The sequence below is a fragment of the Pseudopodoces humilis genome, chromosome 16, assembly GCF_049639895.1.
Source record: "Pseudopodoces humilis isolate 2021_Gansu_Grassland_sample_001 chromosome 16, ASM4963989v1, whole genome shotgun sequence".
In the NCBI taxonomy this organism is placed as follows: Eukaryota; Metazoa; Chordata; class Aves; order Passeriformes; family Paridae; genus Pseudopodoces; species Pseudopodoces humilis.
In genome coordinates, this window is record NC_142215.1 from 5887905 (window position 1) to 5911529 (window position 23625).

The 23625-nt window shown below is 45.9% G+C and overlaps 1 protein-coding gene across 3 annotated transcripts in view; it reads right to left on the reverse strand.

Annotated features, from left to right (window-relative positions):
* The window catches only part of CHD2 (chromodomain helicase DNA binding protein 2), a 52596-nt gene that overhangs the window by 22128 nt on the left and 6843 nt on the right, over positions 1-23625 (reverse strand). For 2 of the 3 annotated variants that reach the window (XM_014251154.2, XM_005521779.3), the window contains exons 3-13: positions 14957-15164; positions 12188-12274; positions 6484-6545; positions 5081-5203; positions 4621-4767; positions 3617-3750; positions 2733-2958; positions 1887-1987; positions 1194-1238; positions 877-1052; positions 77-201 (exon numbers count right to left, since the gene is read on the reverse strand). In XM_014251154.2, coding sequence (XP_014106629.1) covers positions 77-201; positions 877-1052; positions 1194-1238; positions 1887-1987; positions 2733-2958; positions 3617-3750; positions 4621-4767; positions 5081-5203; positions 6484-6545; positions 12188-12274; positions 14957-15164 — 1434 coding nt within the window. Of the gene's footprint in view, positions 1-76; positions 202-876; positions 1053-1193; positions 1239-1886; positions 1988-2732; positions 2959-3616; positions 3751-4620; positions 4768-5080; positions 5204-6483; positions 6546-11062; positions 11185-12187; positions 12275-14956; positions 15165-23625 lie in introns of those variants that run through there. The other variant, XM_088062961.1, reaches the window with a different exon arrangement.

Genomic DNA, 23625 nt, shown 5'->3' on the forward strand with positions numbered 1-23625 from the left:
TCACTTGAAAAGGAGGAGTGCCAAATCCTTTGGGACAAAAAAGCCACAGAATGAACATCACAGCCTCTGTACATACTTGCACCAGGAGTGAGCAAGCCAGTTGAGGCCCTCCAGCTGGTAATCCCGCAGCTCCAGGTTCTCCCCACCGATGTACGAGGGCTGCTTCTTCAAGGCAACAAACCTCGGCCTCTGCTTCAACACCTGGAAGAGATGCTGACATAAGTCCACTGAAGAGAAAGACAGAACTCTCAGTGGCCGAAAAGCTGAAAATTCAGCAATGAAATCTATGAATTCAGCAAAGAGTGTGTATCTCTTCACTGGTTCAAGTTCATCCACATTTTCCTAGCCAGTGCTTGTGTCTGCATTTCTTGTGATTTGCCTGCTGCCCTCTGGTTTATGATCAGGCCTCTGAGCCCCCCAGGAGTGTAGTAAGCTGCACAAAATACATAAGGGATGGAACAAGCTCCACTTCCTTCTTTGTCCTCTTTTGGTTTTTCTCCCATTATTTCTGTCCCTCTCCTTCACTGTATCAGCATCTTGCAGGCTTCCTCTTTTCCCAGGTGTGCTGTTTTTTCATCCAACTGATATTAAAACTGCTGCAGCTCCTTCTGAGGAGGAAGCATTTTGTAAGGATTAATTAAGCCTCCCACTCCCCAGGGGGACATAACGTTCTCACTATGCACAGAGTAAATGAAACTCAAAGGGGTTTACATCTCTGCTTGAAGTACAATATGAGCGCAGAAAACAACCCTTTAAATGCAGGTGGGAGGATGGGAAAATGTTCTCTGACATTTATCCTGACAAAATTTCATGTTCCCACTGCTTGCATCTTCCCCCAGCCTGGAGGAAGCCAGCAAAAGAGAGAAGCCAGCAAACCTTGCAGTCCCGGGTGGGAATCGTCTTGGAGTTGTTACGGCTGTTGAAGCTGTCAATGCAGTGCTGAAATTTCTTGCTGATCAGAGCCTCATCTTCCCAGCTGCACTCGGCATAGGGCAGCCCCATCCACTTACACAGGTACTCAGGGTCATTCGAGGAAGTTTTGCGACTGTTTGCTGTAAAATATGCAAAATAGCCCAAACCTCAGCAGCTGTGGTTGAGCAGCTGAACCACAAGCACAGTTCACAGCCTGGACAGACAAAGGACAGGTCTTGGCTCAGGAAAGGTGTAGAGAGACCAAATAAATGTTCCTTTACCTGGGAAATCCGAATGTCCCGTGGCAGACTTGCTGGTCTTCACAGCTGTGTTTGGAGAGAAGGGAAGGGAGGGTTGGAATGCTGGCAGCCAGCAGAGGGAGCAGGGCAGGCGATCACTGCCTCACACCCACCTTTTTACAGAAATTGTATTGAAAATAGGTTAAACAGCTCTCCAAGCCAGTTCCCAAAGCAACTGGGTGCTGGCACCTCTGACTGACATGATTGTGATATTACCAAAGTACTCAGTAAGTTCTGTTTCTATTTTTATTAATCAATCACTAAAATCTCACCCCTGAGCTTCCTTGCAGTCTAACCACATCCTCAACCACACCACAGAAAGTAGATCTCACAAAAGCCAGACCCATTCTGCTGCTTTGGAAACAAACATCTTGCATCCAAAGGGTTGAAGACAAATAAATTCAGTAGCCACAATTTCAGCAACCCAGTCATCCCATACTCCAGGCAAGGAGAGTCACTGATTTGCATTGCTTGGAAATACAAATCTGTAAACCTGGATTTCTACTGTCCAAATTCCTAAGTTTCACACAATGAAATGCAGTAAACACCACAGGTTTTCTTCAGAGATACTGGAGGACAGGGAAAAAGAGACAACTGCACAATCATTCTGCTGTCACATGGAATAAAGTTCCCACTCCTACTTCACCCCTTTACCAAAGTCTTGGCTCCACTTACCAATTACCCTCTCCACTATTTGATACTGTTTGTTCAGCTCTGAAGCCAGCTCTTGTTGGCAGTTGAAATATTCTACATCTTCAGGTGATACCTTGCCCAGCCTAGATGCAAAATAATTCAAAACAAAATTAAAAAAACAAACAACAAAAAACCACTATAATGCTTCTGTCATAGTGCTCATGGGTGTTGCATATAGGAAATCTATATGCATATTTCCTATATGATTCTATCATTCAGACAAGTCACAGAGGGAAACTACTGTTATTGACATATTTTTTAAATTTCCTACAATTATAAATTATTGCTGAGAAGCAAATGTCATAGATATTCAGATTGTCTCTCTGTTAAATGCTGCCTTATTCTTATGCAAGAATCAGTGTCAAAACAGGAACCAAATAGAGATGGAAGCTGCTACTCCAGCTTTAGCACTTTGGAAAGACATTGCAGCTCCCCTTATAGATCCTCGGGAAGCTGGACATAAACTGATGCAAAAACTTGCACACAGAGCCTAAAATTAGCAAGGGTTAATAAGGCTGCAAGCCCTCACAGCACCTTCTGGGCCAGGTGAGTCTGTGCACCATTTATTTGTCATTAGCCTTCCCAATTCTTAAGCCTAGGAAGTGGCAATAGTGTGGATTTCATGCCTTGTCCTCTCCATTTTCCAGCCATCCACACCACAGATATCATTTCTGTGGGGGGGATGTTCCTCAGCAGGCAAAGAGAGACCAGAGTGCACATGAAACACACTTTGTAAGAAGAAATCAAACATTTTCAATCATGACTCCTCAAACCTCTGGCTAAAAACAATTTGCCCAAGGCCAAATCACTGCCTGAAGTGAAGCCTACCATTGCTTGATCTCCTCCTCTTTTTTCTTGAAGTTTTCTAGCTTTTTCAGGCCCTTCACTTTCTGCTGCTGCAAGGACTCCTCGCTCTCCCACGTGCTGTGGATGTATGACCAGCCTTTCCATTTGATCAAGTACTGAACTTCCCCCTCATCCTTCTCGGGGTCGAAGTCGGCGCTGGGGTTGCCGTTGGCCTCGGTCACGTACACCGTGGTGGAAGCTCCGATGGCTGCAAGAGAAACCAGCCTGCACTTGGTACCCTCGTTATCAACCACTGCACATCAGCTGCACTAGAGCAGAAAGTTACTCTTCTAATACATCTTTTGTGGGAGCACAAAGAACATCCAAAAGATTCTGCAACTCTATAAGGCAGGCACACAGAAGTTTCCCATGCAACAGAATCTTTTTAAATCTGTCATAAGTAGCTTTTCTTTAAGTATAATTCAAAGGCCTCTCGAAAATGTTCACAATCACTCAGTTTTACAAAAACACTTTTGTAAGGCTTTGAGAACAAAACATTGGCTTTATTTTCATTATGGCTTTGTCAATGGGGCTATGAAAACTGACTCTCCTAGATCTGTTTTATATTTCAAAGCAGAGAAAAGCAGGAATTGCAGAACAATGGCTGCGTCTTTAAAATGTGTGCAGGCTAAATGAAAGCTGCCGATCACATAAACTACAGAGATTTTAGGATTTTAAATATTATATGTTACAAAAGCCATTACATATTACAAGTGGTAAATAAGAGGCATAGAGGAAAAGATGAAAAGCACTGAAACAACCCTTGGCCCCACTTTAAAGTTGCAAAAGCATTGCACCAGCTCAAGAGAGACCGTGAGCGCGTGCGATTGCCATCAGAAATAAAGGCTTCTTCCAGAGCCACGCACCTCCCTTTTTTCCAAGCCTGATGTCCAAGACCTTCTCAATAGTTTCACTGTTGTCTTGTTGTTCATCAGCTCCTTCCCCAGTCATCTCTATCAGGTCATCAGAATCCGTCTCAAAATCATCATCCTCTTTGTAGCTGAGTAAGATCAAAACCAAACTGATGTAAAACCCTTGACTCTTCCCAGCCCACCAACAAAGAGAATAGCTCAGACTGGAGCACCTTCTCCAGCACTTATCCTGTGGTTCAGTGCATGTTCAGCACACTCCATGTCTTAAGTCATCCATTCAGTATTTTTCCCCAGGACACTTAGCTACACTTTATCAGACTAATTCTCTATCTTGCCCATGTAGCTTTTCTGACCATGGCCAACATCAGATGATTCATAAGGTGGAACAATCCCTGCAGGAGAAGCAAGGCCATAACAGAGAAAGGGAAAGATTATTCTGTGGAGGTTGCAGAGCATAGAAAGGCTGCATGGGTGCCTACACTGCCCTAGGAGCTGCACTTCTTTAATGAATGTTTAACCACCACAAAATATCATTTGGATGGCTCCTTGCAAGTCCCTTATTGGGACTGCCCGAAAAGTGAGAAGGTACACTGGGGATAAAGCTTTACCTCCATCCTGTCTCTACACACTGTCCCAAGGCACTACCTCTATCAGCCACTCTCAGACAATTGGTCCAGTCCAGCACAGCTGCTCCCTTTTGCTCATTTTCATCTATTATTTGCAATTATTAATCTCATCTGAGAGTGCTTTAGAAATATTCGGCAAACCTCCTCACGTTTCTCTAAGAGGGACTGGTAAACATTCCCTCCTTCCCAGATGGCAAAATGAGGTAGAACCCGGATGTGCCCAGCAGGAACCTGTCAAAAGAGCCACAGCTCAGCCACAGTCTCTGCAGGGCAGAGCAGGGTCTCTGCAGGACCACACAGGGAGTCAGGGCCCCCAGTGCCCCCCTTCCCCAGCCAGCTCTCACCCCCAAGCAACCCCACACTTCTTCACACCTGACATTTTTGGCTGCTCTTCGCCGAGTTTGTCTCTTGGGGGTCTCATCATCTTCATCATCATCATCATCTTCAGATGAGTCTGGTTTCTTCCTCTTCCCACGCTGGATTTTGTGGGGCTTTTTGACACCAGCTTTGGCCACTGTTCTAAAATAAGAGTTAATAAAGCCATAATACAGCATGGTTTATGTAAATATCCACTTTAGTAAGTACTTAAGGAAGCACGAATCTCAAATATTAGACTCCTAAGGGATTTAATCTGCTCTAACTATCATGGAAACCACTCTAGTGCTCACTGGAGCATGAGATGGAGAGATGAGGGAGTAACTAGGCCCTAGGTTTACTAGGTCATAAACAAAGGTAATATTGCAGGAAAAATACACATTCATTAGTGACAAATAAGAGATTTCCTCTCCACACAGCACAGGCAGAAAAAGAGACTGAACCAACCATTCCTTACCTCCTCTGGACAGGTCTTCTTGCTTTAATTTTCTTCGGTTCAGGCTCACTCTCTCCACTGGTGCCATGCTCCCCTCCATCTTCATCCTCTTCTCCAGCAGAGACCTCTCTTTTCCATTTAATCCTGCGGTCAGAAATATGTGTCATGAAGGGCAATGGTATTTCTACACAAATACTTGGCTGAACAAATCGTTGGGGCCATAAATACAGGAAAAAAGCTCAAAGGTGTATCCTTGGCTGTTCTGTGCAATGCAGGGGGAATGCAGTGTTGTGATTCTCTGCTTTTAGGAGGGGGGTCTCAATAACCTGAGGTTTTGTTCACACAGTGGCAGAACGGCCTTGAGTGAGAGCAGCTCTTACCACATGTGCTGGTGGCAGAGCTGTACTGCTCAAACCTGGGTGGGCAAGGGCTTTGATTATGGTTTGTTTTTCTCTACTTCTGCATTTTTGAGATGTGCTGGAAGGATCTGAAGAGGAGTGTTCACTGTCATAGAGCCTGAGCCACAATGTGCACAGTTACATGAGCTCCTGCTATGGAAATTCTCCTGCCAATTCAAGTTTCCAAGTGTGAAGCCAAGTCACATTGTACCATTAGTGGAAGGAAGCACGTTCTCTGGGGGCATCTAGGAACAAAGCTGCAGCTCCAAAATGCCTTTTGGAGGAGCCCCTCCTCTCCCCAAAAGGACAGGGAGGGTCCACAAGGATCATTGCCCTTGCCCAGGAGAGATCCATACTGCCACAGTCCTCCCTGTGCTTTATCACCTTCCCTCCTGCAAGGATGGGTACAGCTAAATGAAGAGTTAAACACAAGATGCAGGAGAAAGCAAGCAGGATCATGTGGCTCTGTTTAGATTTTCTCTATCAGGCAGCTCATAGTTCCCTACTTCACTTTAGTGTTTGGAAAAACTAGAAGGTACTTCTTAGATGGGAAAAGGCAGTAAAATATGACTGTAACTGAACTCAAGTTATGGTGCTTAGACAACCAAAGCATTCTTCATGGAAGTTCTTTTGTTTTAACAGAGGGTTATAAAAGATAAAAGAGGATAATAATTTGCCATTTTATTCTCATTAATCAAAAAGGTGGGAGGAGAAGGGATTAAACTGTTTTAAGTATCTCTGAAAGTGAATCAGTAACCTGATGGAAAAGTGAAAGGCTGACAACAGAAAATGAACCTGACTCATTCAGATTCCATCACAGGCACAGCAGGAAAATACAAACAAAAATTGGAAAATTGCATCCATGTACAGATTCATATTCATATTTCAATTTTAGTAATCCAAAGTATTATTATAGTACTTACTTTACAAGCTCACCATGTTGACAGCTCCTATCAAACAATCCACTATTTTTCTGAGAAATAAACCAAAGCATCACCCCTCAAAACCCTTCACTTAGAAACTTACTTTCTTTTTAATTGCTTCTGGCGTCTTCTTTTTGGACTCTCATTTTCAGATTCGCTACTTGCCTTTAATTGAAAAGAAAGAAAATCAAGTTGTAGGCTTCAGTGTGGACTGGCTCCTCCAGGGTGCAAGTGAAACTCGTGCTCATGGGCTGAGCCAGGGTCCTTTCCCTGCAGCCTGAAGGACACTTTGGTGCAGAGCAGCTGCCTCCACCCAGTCCTGTGGTTCTGCTCTCAGTGTGAAGAAGAAAACTCTGCAGAAAGCCTGGAGAGCTCTACAATATCACCTATCTTGAAGTCCCCGAGCTCAGGACCCATCCACCCCTCTGCACCAACCCCCAGTGCCCGACAGACACCACGGCAGCAGTGGCTGAGCAAACCTGCAGTGTGTGCAACACCCCAGGGATTGCAAACCCACAGGTGAATTTATCCCAACAAATGCATTATGAGCTCTGCTTTCATTGCACAAACCTCCTACAAGGAATGAAATAAAAATATTGCCATAAAAAGGCAATATTCTCATTAAAAGAGTCCCTGTCTTGCTGTTGGTTTTTTTTCTCCCACAGCAAAAGTCACCAAGGACCTTATGGGTCAGAGCTGTGTCCTGCTGCTTTCCTTCCTCCTAGTCCTACAGTCTCCACCAGTAAAGTCTCTCTGGCTAAATATATCTAGAGCTATTCTAACTACTTGCTGTATTATTTTAAAAGTGGGTGTCATGAATTCCCACAGACCAAGATAGCTAAAATAATCTCTTTATGCTGGTAGTACACAACCCTATTTTCATAAAAACTAGTCAACCATGAAAACAGATCACCACACAGATAACATGACTTCTCCTTAGCCTCCCCCAGAAAACACAAATAGGCAGGAACAAAACTGAAGAAAACCCATGTGAGATTTCTAAAGAAGTATTAAAATGACAGAAGTAGCCTCCAAGATTGTTTGCTCCACACACTTACTGGAAATCTGCTTCTAGCTGTTTTTTTGCCACAGCATTCAGCTTTGGCTCCAGGCACTGTCTGTCCATCACCATGGGTACCACAGTTTGCATCCCAACACCCCCACTGCCCTCCTGGACAGAGCTCACACAGCTGTGCACACAAGGACCTTGTGAAATGGTGTGAGCTGCAACATGCATCTTTCATTCCCATTTTCCAGCTTTCCTTCCACCCACAGAACTTTCTGTCTCACTTGCATCAGTCTATCCACTAAAATTCTCTAAAACACTGGATGCCTTGTCTGACCATGAGCTTTCTTGGATTTGGTGTCAGATTTGCATGTGGCACAATAACACCTTTTGCACCATATCCTTCTACAAACGTGTTCATCTACCTGTTTCACGGCCCTGCATGAAATCCCTGTCTCTTTTACCAACCATGAAGCAAGACAGACACCATGCAGAGCCCTACCTAACCTTGCAACACAAGCCAAGCATTCCACAGATTTCAGTTTTGACAGACAGACAAAATTTAAAAGTCCTCAGTTTTCATTTTCTCTTTTGATTTCTCATCTACTTTCTGAAGCTTTTCCTTTCCAACTGGGCATGATTTTAACAGCTGCCCCTCAGTGCACGTTTACTTTTGCTGTCTTTTGGCAAGCCACAAGTAAAGAGAGGTGGACTTCTCTTCTGCTCTGCGTCAGAGATCACATTGGGAGAAAACCAAATACAACCTTTAGCTCTTTGAAATTAACTCCACTTCTGTGCCAAAATCCCATTTTCCAAGTTTCTAGTGTCCATTTTCCTAATGCCTGTACTCTCCCCCTGCTCCGTCACTGTCTCTACAAAGCTGATGATAATCTCTAAATGACTCGACTTTTCCTCCTCTCTTCCACCTTGAAAAATGTAACTTGTGACTGCAGCTCAGCTGCCTTTTCTAACATTTTTCAAAGACAGCATTGTCTGTTTTGGGTGTGTGTCAAGCCCAACCCTACCTCCTCTGACACAGCCAGTCGCAGCCTGAGTCATCTGCCTGCCTTGTGCTCCCACATCCTCCCCATCCCCGTACAGAGTGCTGGGAAGCGCCGTGCTGCAGCTCCTCAGCCTCTCCTCCCCACTCCCTTGTGTCTCCTGGGTGGGAAATTCCTTGTTTAAGGAAGCACAGAGGACAGCCAGAAAGCCAGGGGATGCCAGATCCAGAGCGTGCACCTGAGGCCCTGTCTGCCTACTACCACCATCAGAACAGACTGGTTGGGAAATCACTTGCAACTCCAATTTTAATAATGTTACCTTCCCGAATGACACAAGCTAGACTGGCTAAGTCCATCCCCAGTCCCTGTGGGATTTTTGTCAGCCCAGCAGGAGATGCTGGGGTCACGCTGCTTGCTCCAGAGCCCAAGTGCCAGTGCTGAGCTCAGGCTGCCCTGCTGGGGTGCTGCTGCTGTGGCCAAGAAGAAAGACAGCCCTGGCTCCCCCTTATCAAAATGTGCCCAACTTATTCCTGCACCACTGCTTCCAGCTGGACTAGGATCCAGCCCCTTAGAACTTCCTCATCTCCAGCTAAAGGGATCAGCCTTCCCTCTCCATGCCTCACTGACTCCTTCCATCAATTCTTTCCCTCTCTCAGCACATGAAGTGCACACACTTTTACTAGATTAATTGCACTGTATTTTGCCATGGAGCAACACTGAACAAAGATAATGATGCTGTAGCACCAAGCAGAGCAACACAGAGCAATTAAAAGTTCTGCTCCTATAGATTATCCATTAAAGTTCTTGCACTAGCCCAGGCCAGGAGAAATGGAGATTCCAGGAAATTGGAGAGGAGGTCCAGGTGAGCCTCTGGAGCTCACATTAGGAGAGATAATGACTTGCTTAAACAGAGCCAAAAGTATTTCAGACTAAAGTCAAAGTCAGGACTTGCTCATTTCAGGCTTAACAGGCCAAGCTCTAGTGCTCCAGAAAAGCTGGAGAATCTCAGCTCACCACGTTAATTTTATGTCTGCTGAACTTCTTTCCCAGTGAGATCAGTAGTATTTGAATTTTCAGCAAATTCATGAGGCAAAGCAATGACCAAAATGCAAATGAGCAGATTTTTTTTTTCCAATAAGAAAACCAGCTGTATTTTTAGAACACACTGGTGCGTGACTTCTGGCCTCTCTCTGACAGAAAAAATACACTGACATTTGTCACCAATTTCAACCTGAAACTACTCTTTTTATAGTAAAAAGATTCTGGTTGGGGCATGTTTATTTCTCAACTGCCCCAGAATCACAGAATGATGAAATGATAAAATGGTTTGAGTTGGAAGGGACCTTAAAGATGGTTCAGTTCCAACCCCCTGCCATGGGCAGGGACCCATTGCACAAGACCAGGTTGCTCAGAGCCCCATCCAGCCTGGCTTGAAGACTTCCAGGAATGGGGCAGCCACAGCTTCTCAGGCACTGTGTGCCAGGGTCTCACCACCCTCATAGGGAAGAATTTCCCTTAGATGTCTAACCTAAATCTCCCCCTTTACAATTTAAATACTCTGAAAGGCACCTGGTTCTGCATGCCTCACATCCCCTGGCTGAAACCTGAAGCTGATTTATTAACTGCAAAGAAAATGCCTGGGGAAGTAATGTTTTTACTAAAACACCTCACACGTTCTCTTGTTCCTGGAGACAGCTCTGGGCCTCTGAGCAGATCTGTGCTCCTATGCAAAGCTGCACTTCCACTTCCCCGGTGGCTCAGCCCATGTCTGGGTATTGATCAATTATCATCCTCCCTGACTGCACCTCGGACACCTGCACGAGGAGCCCAGAAATCCCCAGAAGGTAACCATTTCTAACACACAAATAACCCTACGCAGAGTGCTGCTCTCAGAGGACACAGTAACTGAGCAGGGCCCCAAAACCTGAATCACCTCCACCTCTGCGCCATCTCCCCCGCACAGGTGAGTCACAGGGCAGCACAGGGAGCAGGGATGGCTCATCCTCGCTCTGGTCTCTGAGCCTGCCACACTGCCTGCACGATGCTCTTTGCTAATCTGCAGAGAAGCATTAGGGAAGAAGGCAATTACAAGCCCCCAGACACTGTGCTGGAAGTCCCAAGCAGCAAGCGAGAGGTGCAGGTTGCTGGTGACAGGATTAACCCTGCAAAGGCAAAAAGCATCTTCAGACATGCCTTGGGTTTCTGCCCCTTCCAATAGCAGCAAGGAGTGCTCAGAACCATGCAGGCTTGAGCTATGCTATTTCCTCTCTCTTGGTGTCTTCCAAAAGCAAGACTTTCCATCTCCTCCTGCTCTCTTCGAGGCCCCAGCATTGTGCTCCTGACAGGTCACACCCTCCACTGGACTCTGCTGCAGATGGGAGTTGCCCTGTGGGGACCAGTCAGTGTTGCTTTAGGAAGAAAGGGGTGAGGGGGTGCTCAATTTTTTTTTAATTTCAGCTGTTTCACAGAAGTTGCAGTGGGGGTGATTTGGAGGACCTTTGGTGGAGTTTTTTTTTTGTTTTTTACAATATTTTGTGGTATAGCAAAGTTTTTGCATCTCAGATTTTTAAATTTATTTTACTTTACCTTAAGTAGTAGGAAATAAATATCTTGAAAAAGAAAACAACATTTGCAAAACCACGTAATATTGTAAAACAAAAAAAGAAGGGACTTACCTGGGCCCCTAAGAGGGCAGGGGGGGTGTGCAGCGGAGCTCTGGGGTGGGTGTGAGGTCGCCGGCACAGTGCATGCCGGGCCATCGCACAGAGGGGCGGCCAGCCAGCCCAGCCTCTGCCAACTTGAAAAGGAAAACAAAAGCTACGTCAATGGTGCACCCCGAGCCCCTTCCTGACCTCTGCTCTGCGGGACAGCCAGCACAGGAGTCTGGGGGACAGCTGGTGGCACTGGGGGGCCACCAAGGCTCAGCAATAATGCACCAGAGCAAGGATCTGGAGACCTGCATGTGACCCCTAGAGCATTCAAAATCACATCTTGGTGGCAAAGCACAAACAGCCTGAGACAGAGAGCACCACTGGGCTCCTGCTCTGCTCAAAGTCTGCTGCTTATCTTCAGATTCCCAGCCCCAAGCTCTACACAGATGCCCCTCCCTGGTTCTCTTTCCCCTCTGCTACAGCTGCTCGCCCTTCCTGAAGACCTGCAGATTAAATGCTCCATGCAGAAAACCTGTCAGATGCAAATGAAGGCAGCACCTAATTTCTACATCTTCAGAAAAAAAAACAGTGTTCTGAAACAGGAATAATTAGAAAGTTTGTCTGCCAGGCTCTGACCACTGTCACCTTCAACTGAAGCATAAAAGACTCCCCAGTATTCAACCAAAGAAAAGTGATGGGTCATAAAGCTGCACACACACAAATGCATTTATTGGTGGGATCCATTCCAGGATGGGAAACATTGACTGTTTTGTGGCTATGAGGTGTTTCTGTGAGCTTTGCTTTATTCCTGGTTGGATTTGTGTTGCATTTTGGTATCATTCTTGTTTTTTTATTATACAGACTTCTCTCCAGGACGTTCCTACAGCAGAGCATGACTTGCATTACACCCCATTCCAGCAATCAGATCAGTGCATGCAGATCTCAGCCCACGCAGTGTCCTGCTCACTCCAGAGGTCTCAGGCCAAGGATCCAGCTGCAGGACTGGGACCTCAGCTGTGAGCTCCAACATCCATGCACCAAGCTGGGACTCAGTGTTTACAAGGCAATGCAGTTGAGACCTCCCTTTCCTCTTTGGGTTTGGTTGGTTTTATATGTTCAGTAATCCCTCATCTTTTTCTTTTTCCTTACCTCATCTTTTATATTAAATCGTGACGGTTCTTGTCTGCTTCGGTTTGACCTCCTAACCCCATAAACATCAGGATATTCTTCCCACATCTGCAAAATAAACAGACCATCAGAAGGCCTGCTTCACCTCAATTATTTTTGACATTTTAGAGAAGTTGGATGGTGGCTTAAAAAAATCAACAAAAAACCATTAGCAACCAGTAGATGGACAGTTTAAAAAACCGGCTGAAAAATATTATTATTATTTTGGGATATTTAACACCTCTCTAAAGCAGCATGTGCTTATCTCAGTGTTATCTTTACAGTGGTCACCTTTCCACTGAGGCACAAATCACTCTGCAGCTCACTCAGGCTGAAGGACAGAGTGTCGAGGTAAGCAGCCCTCTGCAGCACTGGTGCCAAAGGAACGGAGGCAACACCTTGGACATGGAATGAACAGACCTACCAACTCAACAGGGTAATTCTCTGTCACTAACAGCCTGCAGCACGATTCCTTTCCTGGTGGAATGCCCCACCAGCTGCCTGGAGACATTGCCAGCTGCAGCTTCAAAGGTGAATTCTGCGGCCCAGGATGGCAAATGGAGCAAGATAGCCTGTCCTTTGGCAAGGCAAGGCAGTGGCCTCTCCCAAATGCACTGATGGGAATGTGGTTTGGCAGCACAGGACACACGGATGTGCAGAGGTGACTGCTGGGAATGGTTGTGGTCTTTCCTGTAAAACAAGGCCCTCACCAGTTCAATGCACTGTGTGTAAGAGCATGCAATTGTCCTTGTGGATGGGCAGGAGAAGGGGACACAAAAATGGATGCCCAGAGGGGGTTGAATGCAGAGCTGTGTTGGTGACACAGGAAACACGAGTTACAGGGCAGACACAAACCACCACCATGCCCCTCAAATTCCTACACCAGCAATTCCTCTCTCCCTCAGCAAAGCTCTTAATTCTCTACATCTATTAATTTCCTTCTGATTCTCCCTCCCTCCAATCCTCAAATATCTCTGCAAGCCTCTGGCAGGAAAAGTAAATCAAAATATGCTGCCAGATGCAGCAGTGATTGGGACTGAGAGCATGATGGATACAAGGCTGCAGTCCAGCAATTTTTCTGCCCCTGTTAAAGGAATAACGGGATAAGGGACAGACTGACACAGTGTATATCTGTTGGGCTTGCAGGTACTGAGGTACACTCTCATGTAAGTGTAAACCCTCAAATTTATTGCTCCCCAAACCATTTGAAGAACTTGCCTTTTCATCTATTAAATGGCATGGGCTTTAAATGTGGGAGCAACTTCCATGACAAATCTTAATAGCACCTAACAGATTAACCTCACCTTCATGGGTGTATCTAAACAAATACCAAATAAACAATAATATAATAATTAATTGTATCAAGGGGAAGAGGTATCAACATGCCTAGGTTAGACCTAGCTAAGGAAGACACCCATTAACACAGAAATTAAGGAAGGGAGAGGCTTTCTTATTAGAGGGTGTCCTGACCTTTTCATGTTTCATCCATCCTAATTACCACCCTGTGTATGGCTACACTTCCTCACAGGATAATGTTAGCATTTATTGTTAGGGACATGCTCTTAGAATCCTTCAGAGGGAGAGAAGACTTCCTTTGGTGCCCACTTATCAACAATAAACTACAAATTTTAATATGGTGTTACCACAACTGCCTTATAAACTCATCCTTCTTTGCCAGTCCAAACACTGGAGGATTTAGCCATGACCTGAGCCAGCAGCCTGGAGCTTTGTGGGAGGGAGAGGCTGCTAACAAAATCTTTCATTTCTCCCTGGCAGGTCTAGCACAAGCTAGAAGCACTGTCCTCCCTCCTTATCCTTTACACACAGCACCTTTCTCCATAAAACTCACTCTCAGGAGCAAGCTGTGCCCAATGCAACCCACGGCTAAGGACGGTTACACATCACAAACAAGCTGACCTAACCAGAATTTTCTCCTTCCAAATGAACTCATTTCACTGAGTTCCTGTCTCCAAATGGTATTTGAGCTCCTCTTTCTCAGCTCACACTGCCCTGTGTTACTCAGGTGCCTCCATCCCTCAGGTAAAGCAGGTACCTGAGGTGCAGCTTCTGCCCTGGAGGGTGCAGAGAGATACCATGTGCAGTAACACCCACAATAACCCCCTTTCCTGCTGGACAGCAAGTGGAGGGAAAACCTGGTTATCTGAGGGTATTGCTAGGGAGGAGCTGGGAAGCTGCAGGGAAAAAAAAAACACAACAAAGAAGCACTGTTCTGGATTTAACAAATAATGGAAGTTAAATAGCTTTTTCATTCTTCCTCTTTTTTTTTTTCCTATGCTTTTCTGAAAGGAAGAGTGATGTAAAAAAACCCAACGTTGTTCAAACTTCAAACCCTAGACAAACCTTCTTCCTGATTATTTATCATATGGAGAGGCTTTACTGCTTCTGAGGGAGAGACAGGAGTGAAGAGTGGAAAGATGGAGGGAGAGGATGAAATGACAGGATCATGTACTGATGACAGGCACCTGCTCCTCATTGGCACCAGTCAGTCCTGTCACCATCTACTTGGTGCCCCAGGGATTGTTCCACAAACAGCAGCTCCTGCTCCCAAGGGTGACACCAGCAGGGCTCCAACACACAGATGAGCCTCTGGGAACACTGGAGGTCAGAGGCTGTTCGGTCCATGTGCAAAGTGGCCAGGAAATTGGGCACAGCTTCACCAAGGTCCTGCTGTCTGACCTTCTGCGGTGGGTACAGGATTAACATGTCTGTGCAGAGCAGCAGGGGTAATACCTTTTTAACATCTGCTATCCTTTCCTTCTTAGAGGCTGGTTTTTCTTTGGTTTCAGGAGGGGTCTGCTGGGATTTGGAACCCGTTGATTCACTTTCGGATTCAGACTGACTCTCAGAGGACTCGGAGCTGCTGTTTGACTCGCTGCCCTGCTCACTTTCAGACTGGCTTGCAGAGTCAGAGCCAGAGGCTTCTTCGGATGCCGAGTGACTAATGGTAGAGAAAGAAGAGGTTACATTTTAACTGCACTGACACAGCTGTGAAATACACAGCGAGCAAACCTGAGACACATCCCAGCCACAACAGGCTTGTAAAAGCCTGAATGCAACTGTGGACCCTGCAGGCCCAGACACCCCACACTGGCATTCTACAGCAGAGGCAATTCCTTCCCAGGACTGGCAGTGAACACAGGTGAGAGTGCAGCCCCAAAAGTCCCTGTCCAGGATCTCCAGCTCATCACCAGAAAAGCAGTGGTGGTAGGTGTCGAGAAGCATTAGCAGTACCAGCAGCACAGGTACTACCGGGAGGATCTGGCTGTCTTGGAGCGAGGAAGAGTAAGGTACAGCGGGAGCTGCAGCATCCGGAGACCATCCTGCTGTACTAAAGACAAGCACTTGCTCCAGCACGGCTCTTCACTGCATCCTAGCGCGGCCAGTGGTTCAAAATAAATCTGATACCCTCTTCCTGGAAGAGGCCAGTATCAAACACTATACGCACAACACCATGAATGATGTTAAATATAATGCCTTTTTTTTTTACAAAAATAATTAGTTCAGCAACAGGGCAGAAGAAAGAAGCTTTTAAAGGCTTGTGGCTGGGGCAGCTCCTCTTTAAAGGATTACACCAGTGCTGTGCAGACTGCATTTCTCAAGCCAATAATGGGAGAGCAGAACACTAGGTAGGTGTAGTTCCCTCTTTTTTTTTTTAGTATCTTTGTATAAAAATGGGTTAACACACATAGTGTCCCTTAAATAAAGGCTTCTCAACAAAACAGTGAGAGGCCAAACTATTTTAGGTGGTCAAAATATTCAAATACCTTTGCCCAATCACTCCCAACATATGTATTTTTTATTTTAAGATCCAAAAAAGCAAACTGAAATCTCAGTACACCTTATCACACGCATTCTGGCAAGGAAGCATTCAAACCCCACTGCCACAAACAAAAACACAGCAACAATGATGCTACAAACTTTTGGAAAAAGGAGAGTTCCTTTCCCAGTCAGCTTTCCACTGGCAGCCAGACATGTTTGTGATATTTAAGCATTCACTTAGGTAAACACTATGAAAGAAGAGTCAGGAACACTTCATAGAGGGATTAAACAGATTTTTATTTTTTCTTCTACTTTTGTAGAAAAGGAACAAAGTACATCAAAGGCTTTGCTCAGATTTCAGGATTCAAGGAAGAAATAACACAAAGAAAAAAAACCCAAAACAACAACAATCCAAACAAAAAAACCAAAAAACAACCCGAAGGAAAAAAAAAACAACACAACAAAAAAACCACAAAAAACAAAGCATGTGTACGCGTACATTTACATTCGACTCCACAGATGATTAGCAGCCGGGGATGCCCGGATGGAGCCGCGGCCCATCCTGCTCCGGCCAGGATTAATCCCTGGATCCGCGGCTGAGGGCCGGGAAGCGGGCAGGGGGCAGCACCCGCGCGCCCTCAGGCGCCGCCGCCGCCATTTCGCGGCCGCCCCTCCGCCGCCATCTTGCGACCGCGGGGCTGCGCCCGATCCCTGGGATGGATCCCTGGCATGGATGGATCCCTGGGACTGCACCGGGGAAAGGGAACCGCGGGCAGCGCGGCCTCCCGAGCCTGAGGGGACACAAATGGAGCCCCTTCCCCAAGGCGCAGGGGCAGCCATCACCCGTGGCTGCTGTTTCACTGTCCCAGCCTGGGTTTGAGGGAACGGGGTTACCGCATTGCATCCTGCAAGCAGGGCTGGAAATTCAAGTTGAGCCACGGCCATTCCAGGGTGCCCAATCCCTCCTGCCTGTCCCTGTCCATGGATGGAGGTTATCCACGAGAACCAGAGGTGCAGCCCCATGTACAGTGTCCCACTACACCCCTTGTTCTGCGGGCTCTAAACAGGGCCCCCCTTATCCACCACAGCCCTCCACTGCCACAGCCATGACTTGTGATGGTGCCATGGTCAGAAATCCATGGTGGTGCCACACACACATGACCTGTGGTGGTGCCACACTGCTCCTGGGAATGGCACTCCAGCAGTTCTGGGGACAGATGGTGTCCATGGGCAGGGCTGGGCAGGACACCATCCCGCTGGGCCTCCACAAAGGAACGGGATCTGGAGGCATCCAAACCTCTGCTGTCACAACAGTAAGTGGCAAGATCAGGCTCTGCTGAGGCATGCTGGCATCCCATGTCCCACAGGGACACACGGAAGAGGAAGACAGTTTTTCCTTCAATCGGATTTCTGAGCAATAGCTGGAAGGAATTTTAACAGCCCAGGCAAGACAGAGGCCAGACAGCTCTGACAGTATTTGTTTAGAGGCAGAACAGTAATTAGTGTTCTCCTCCCACTCTGGAGCTCTTTGTTCCTCAAAGCCCTAAGCTTTATTTCAAGGACACAGTGACACAGGCTCTCTGCACATCAATAGCCATAATTCATGTGCTTTATCCACAACGTTGTCTGAACACTGTAATTCCTTTTTTCAGGCTGTGAACTGTGCCCTCTGAAAAGAGGGAGACTTCTCTGGTGACATACACATCTGTATGTGCAGGTATTTGCCTGCACATCTGCTTCCCTTACTAAGGAAAGAAACACAGATGAGAAGTGGTTATGTCCTTTTGAAGGCTGTTGGAAATAACCCACATTTTTTTTAATGAGCAACCTGTTATTGAAGCAAAATATGTGTTTGTCTTCTTTTCTATGTTGATCAGATAAAAAAAATAACTGAAAGGCCTATTTCCATAAATAATCCTGTCACTGGGACAAACAGGAAGCATTTCTACCTGCCAAAAGAATATAATGTATTAGCAACATTAAATGTCAAATCAGGCCTAGCACTGTATATACCTGGAGACCTAAGTCCTCTTTTCAGAGGTTATTTTCGGAATTTGTCCTGGTTTAATGCCATTGAGTTAGCATCCAAACAAGACCTACTTTCAATGAAACTGTGAGGGATAAGCTATAATTAATTGTCACAAAAATCAGAATTCAGACCGACCACTCTCCTCCAAAAACACCCATGAACATCAAAAAAAAAAAAAAGCAACAGATGGGCCATTGGTAACTTTCTTGAAGTGAGAAACTCCTAAAAAAAGTTGAGATCTGCAAAGACTCAGCCAAATACATTCCTCTGGTTTCTAAGAAGTACTTCAGGCTGTAAGTCTACTTTAATTAAGAGCCTTTTCCTGACTTGAGGGGGAACAAAACTAAATCACTCCTTACCAAGAAGGACATGTTCCTTCCAAGAAATAAGTAGCTGAAAGGCAGCGATAAGACCTTTTACAGTGAGGCATCTGAGTTTAAAAGGCAATTACCACGTGCCTGAAGCCTCTGGACTTTGCATTTAACATTTCACATATGACTTCATTTTATAGGGGATCATCTTTGAAACAGAAAATAATTTTATAAGTTCTCAGTAAAGAATAAATAGTAGATATGCTTCCAGAAGGTGTGAGACAGCAGAAAAAACGACCCCAATACACATTTGTGAAACCAAGAACTGACTGGGGAATGGCTCTAACTGGGACCATTCTGCCCCAGTGTTTAAAATGTGGCTTTTGAGGGACAGAACTTGAATTCAGACAGGGGAATAAAGGAGGATTAATAACCCAAGACCCTCCCACAAGCAAAGCTCCTCCCAGCTTTAAGAACTGTTGTGAATGTTTTGAATTTAAACAAGTTTGAATCCAAACAGCAACATTCCACTGAGCTTCGCAAGCTCTGCAGGGATTCGGCACCAGCAAACCCACCCCGTGAAGGCTGGAGAGGGACCTTGGCAGATTATCCCATGGCTGGATAACATCAGGGGCTGGATGACAGCAGGAACCGTTGTATTTAACTCCTGTGCATTGTTGGCCACAGGTCACGAGTGCTGTGGGTAACTGACACCCAGGTGCACATCCGAGGCTCACTGACACCAAAATGCCTCGGGCAGGTGGCTGGGACACTGCCCCTCCCCGCCCCCATCCCTCCTCAGCCTGCAGCCCATGCTCCAGCACTGGCTGGACCCGCAGGGCTTCCTGATAACACACCCGGATAGCCCAGAGAAATAGCAGGTCACCAAGCCTTTACAGCAACCAGGAACAGTGGAAATAAAGTGCACTTGGCAGTGCAGGCGAGCTGCAGAGTGGACAATGTAACAGTAGCTTGGACAGTGATCTCAGGGGTCTTTTCCAATCTAATAGATCCTGAGAAGGCGTGAGCAGCCCAGGCTTGGAGGCAGCTGCTGGGTCAGCCCAACTCCATACCCTGTCCCCACAGCCCCACTGGCCTCTGGCAGGGTCCAGAGAGGAGCACCTGAGCCCCCCACAGCTCTGCAGCTCAGGCTGCCAGCTGCTCCAAGCCACTCTCATCCACCAGCAGAACCAAGCTGAGATTTACTCCAAAGCAGAGCAGTAAAGCCAGTGCAGGTATTATTTAACAGGTAGGTATATAAACAGGTCTGTCTTCTTAAAGTGACATGCACAAACTGTGGGACACACAAGCACAGTGACAAACCACAGAAAGGGCAAATACACTGACTGAGATGAGGACTGTGCTGCTGTTAAACATTTCCTTTCAATATCTGATCTATAGATGTGATGTTCCCTTTTATGAAGAGAAACTATTTACAAGAGCATGTAGTGACAGGACACAGGGGAACGGCTTCAAACTGAAAGGAAGTAGGTTTAGAGGTTTATATTAAATATTAGGAAACAAATCCTTACTGTGAGCTTGCTGAGGCACTGGAGCAGGCTGTGAGTGCCCCATTCCCTGGGAAGCATTTGACACATGTTGGATGGGGCTCTGAGCAACCTGGTTTAGGGGAAGGAGTCCCTGCCTATGGCAGGGAGGTTGGAATGAGATGATCTTTGAGGTCACTTCCAACCCAAACCATTCTATGTTTCTATTTCTATATAATATATGTGCACATATATTGCAAATAGAGACAAGCACCATCAATGTTGATATGTGCACTCAAGTCACAGGGTAGCTGTAAAAAGGCACTAAACTAAATTTAACCTTTAGGGTAAACAAGGCATGGAGAGGAACACAAGATGGGTTCTAGCTATAGATCATTGGATAAAAAGATGATAACATGGGTACCACAGAGGACTGAGCAAATACCACAGTAATCATAGACAAGACGATACAGACACAGCACATGGAGTGTGCAGGAGAGCCAAAGTGAAGGACAGATTGTGACACTGAAGATAAATAAATTCATTCCTAGCTTTCTCAGTTCCCTTGATTTTATTCTGAAAGTCTACTGAAAAGTGATTGGTGCTTGCCTGTCTCCCAAGGCAAAGATTTTCTGAGTGAGAAGCCTTGAGAAGGGTCATTCAGTGAAAGAGCTTTTCCCAGTTATTTCCTGCAGGGAAAAGTAGAAATGGGGGGAAGGGAAGGAAGAATACTCCTGCTCCTCTACTCTCCATACCTTTGCATGGTACTTTTAAACATTGATCTGTCTCCAAGCAGGAACTTAAACTAGAATATCCTAAACACAACCAGGCTCCTCATACTGTTTAGGAGTGAGTCTCAAACGACTCTGAATACTCAAAATATGATTTGTCCAAATCTGGACAGATCTGCCAGCTTTAAAAGGGCACAACAAACTCGTATGGCCAAAGGGCTGCCCCTTCCAGGTTACCAACATGTTCTTCAAAGCAGCATAAAAATATATCCCTGACTTCTCTTTATGATCAGCAGCATTTTTCTCCCTCCCTTAAACAGGCATGTGAGAAGTTCTCATGGAGAATCCACACTTTTCCCACCTGTGCCTGCAAATGCAGCTCGCAGGGTTGGTGTTAATTACATTTACACAGCAGCACTAGGCACAGCTGAGCCATGGCACTGCTGTACCAGCTAAGGGATTATGCACCCAAGAGGTATCTATCCAAAATATCCACCTGAACTAGGCTGTGAGGCTTCCAGCCTATTCTGGCCGTTGCTACTCACCCCAGCACAGGACTCACAAATGCCAAAGACAGACCTAAATATATCCCTCACTGCTCAGCTGCAGTTCAGCACAGCACATTGGGCTATCCTGAATGATACAGACTTTCCAAAAGCTGGTGGGTTTTTTTTTCCCCCACTACAAAGACACTTAGTTGTTCTTGCATAAGCAAGCAAAAGGAGCAATCCATTCAGGATGGGGAGAGCTGGCTCTCTTGCTCTCTGATCTTTAAGCCAGAGGCTGAAAATGCTTGGGATGTTTAGTGGGAAAAGAAGAAAAAAACCAAAAGCAACAAAACAAAAAAAAAAACCAAAAAAAAAACAGCAGAGGGTCAAAAGGAGTCAAAACCTGTCTGGTTGATTAAGGAGTGCTATTGATAATCTCCAAGGCAGCATCCTTCCCTTTCCCTGCACAGAAAGGGAAGAACAATTGCAGTTCTCAGGGTTTGAAAGGGTCCATCTCTCCCTCCCCGGGAGGCAGCGAAGCGTTTCCGGGCTCCACATCCTACATCAGTGGGAGGACCCCGGCTGGCTCCTGGCAGCTCCCAGCTCCTGCTCAGCCCCAGCCAAGGAGGGGAGCAGGAGCCTGGGGGTGCACGCCTTCCTCAGACAGCGGGCAGGGCTGTCCTGTGCCCGCCGGGATCCCAGTTCCAGCCACCGCTGTGCCATGTCCCGCCTGGGATAGCCAGGCTGAAGCTCAGGGGCAGCACAAAGGGGACACAGGTGCACCCCACTGGCAAAGCACGTGGTGATGTGGATGCATCAGGGGGCTGGAGCGTGCGTGCACACACAATTAGTACAGAAAAAGTGGGTGCTTTTTATCCCTTAACATTTGTAAACTTCATTTAAAACCTCCCAGAGTAAAGACATGCAGTGCACATGGAAATTACCCCAAACCCCATTAACAGGAACATGATGGTGCAGAAATTCCTTTATGGTTCCAGGTGACCTGCAGTTCAGAAAAAGGCAGCCTGATCTGGCCTGAGGGGGTTATTCCAAGTGACTCTTAAAAGCTGTTTTTAACCAAGAGATTTAAGGCTCTTTACTAAGCCTAAGTTTAACAGACAGCACATGGCATTCAAATCTCAACTGCTGACAATTCTGTACTGAAGCACAGAGATTCCTCCACATGAGAGAGATGCAAACGACTCCTATAATTAACATATTAGCAATTCCATTATATCATCTATACATAACAATAACACTTGCAAGAAACATAAATAGTTGCAACACAGCTTTTTCTTAAGAGTCGGGTGTTCTAGAGTCAGTGGATTCTTGACATTGCAACACCCTTGTTCATAGCTGGGGTAAAGGTTGGTGAGCAATGAAGTGTTAAGCATCCCATCCCGCTTGGCAGACACACTGCACTGAGCCCTGCCAAGATCAAACGCCATGCCAGCACTTCCACCACAGTACCAGAAAGGAATCTGAGATCACTGTTTAAAACTTTTTAATTTTTAACCCTTATTAGTCAAGGTCAGAAAAGCACATGTAGTACAGAGTAGGTTATCTCAGCCCACAGGTAAATATAAAGGAAGGTGGAGGTTGAAAAATAAAATTTAGCAGCAGTGCTACACATGCTGTAATGTAAAATGAGCTGCTGCACATTTGGAAAGACTCAGCAACATTTGGCTTATTATATCCAAAAGATACTCCCTGCTCTGAGAAAATGAGGCATTAACAGTGTGACAGACTTACAAAAGCTTCACTGCAAGTCACTAGGGGTAAACTTCCTCTGGGCTTTTTTTCTTTCATTTCAAGGCTCCTCTATGGGATGTGAAGGTGGGTTTTACATACACACCAGCACCTATTGAAAGAGCATCTTCACATGGCATTTCAGCAGACGTCTTTTAATAAAAGCACACCAGAAAGATTGATGTAAGACACCATGTCAGTAGAACAGCACATCCTTTGCTAGAAGGCTGCTTCTATCTAATAATGGTAATCCAGGCCATCCCCTCCCCCAGTGCTGTGCTGTTTGTATTTATTTTCCTTGAAGGAGAGGAGAGATAAAGCAGAACAGAAGCTTTCTCCAGTCATTATCAGCTCTTTCCTGATCTGGATTTCAGCTAGGGGCAAGGAGAGATTTGGAAGCTTTTTCCATCTCCAGAATTTAGCATCCTAATTTAACATTGCAATTCCTGCTAGGACTGTTGTGTGCAACACGAAACAAGATACAGTGGATACACACACCTCCAGGTTATATATCAGGAGATGCAATTACAGCGTAAGATGCCAAACCCACCCAAAGTAAGCTTATACTTGGGCTGTTGTGAGTTCAAAAGCAGCCAGTCCATGGCATTGGAGGCTTCAGTTCAGTCCCTAGACTCCTGCTCGCTGTCTCAGGTACTTCACCTCACAGGCAGTCTACATCTGCCACTGGTACCCTCACCTGCTCCTGAAAACCAGCACTGATAAACCTGAATTTAGAGATGTCCCAGTACAAAAATTCCTCAGAAACAAGTTTGGTACCTCAGTAATGGGATAATGCTATGAGCAACTTTCTGAGGGATGAAGCACAAAAACAAAGACAGGAATTG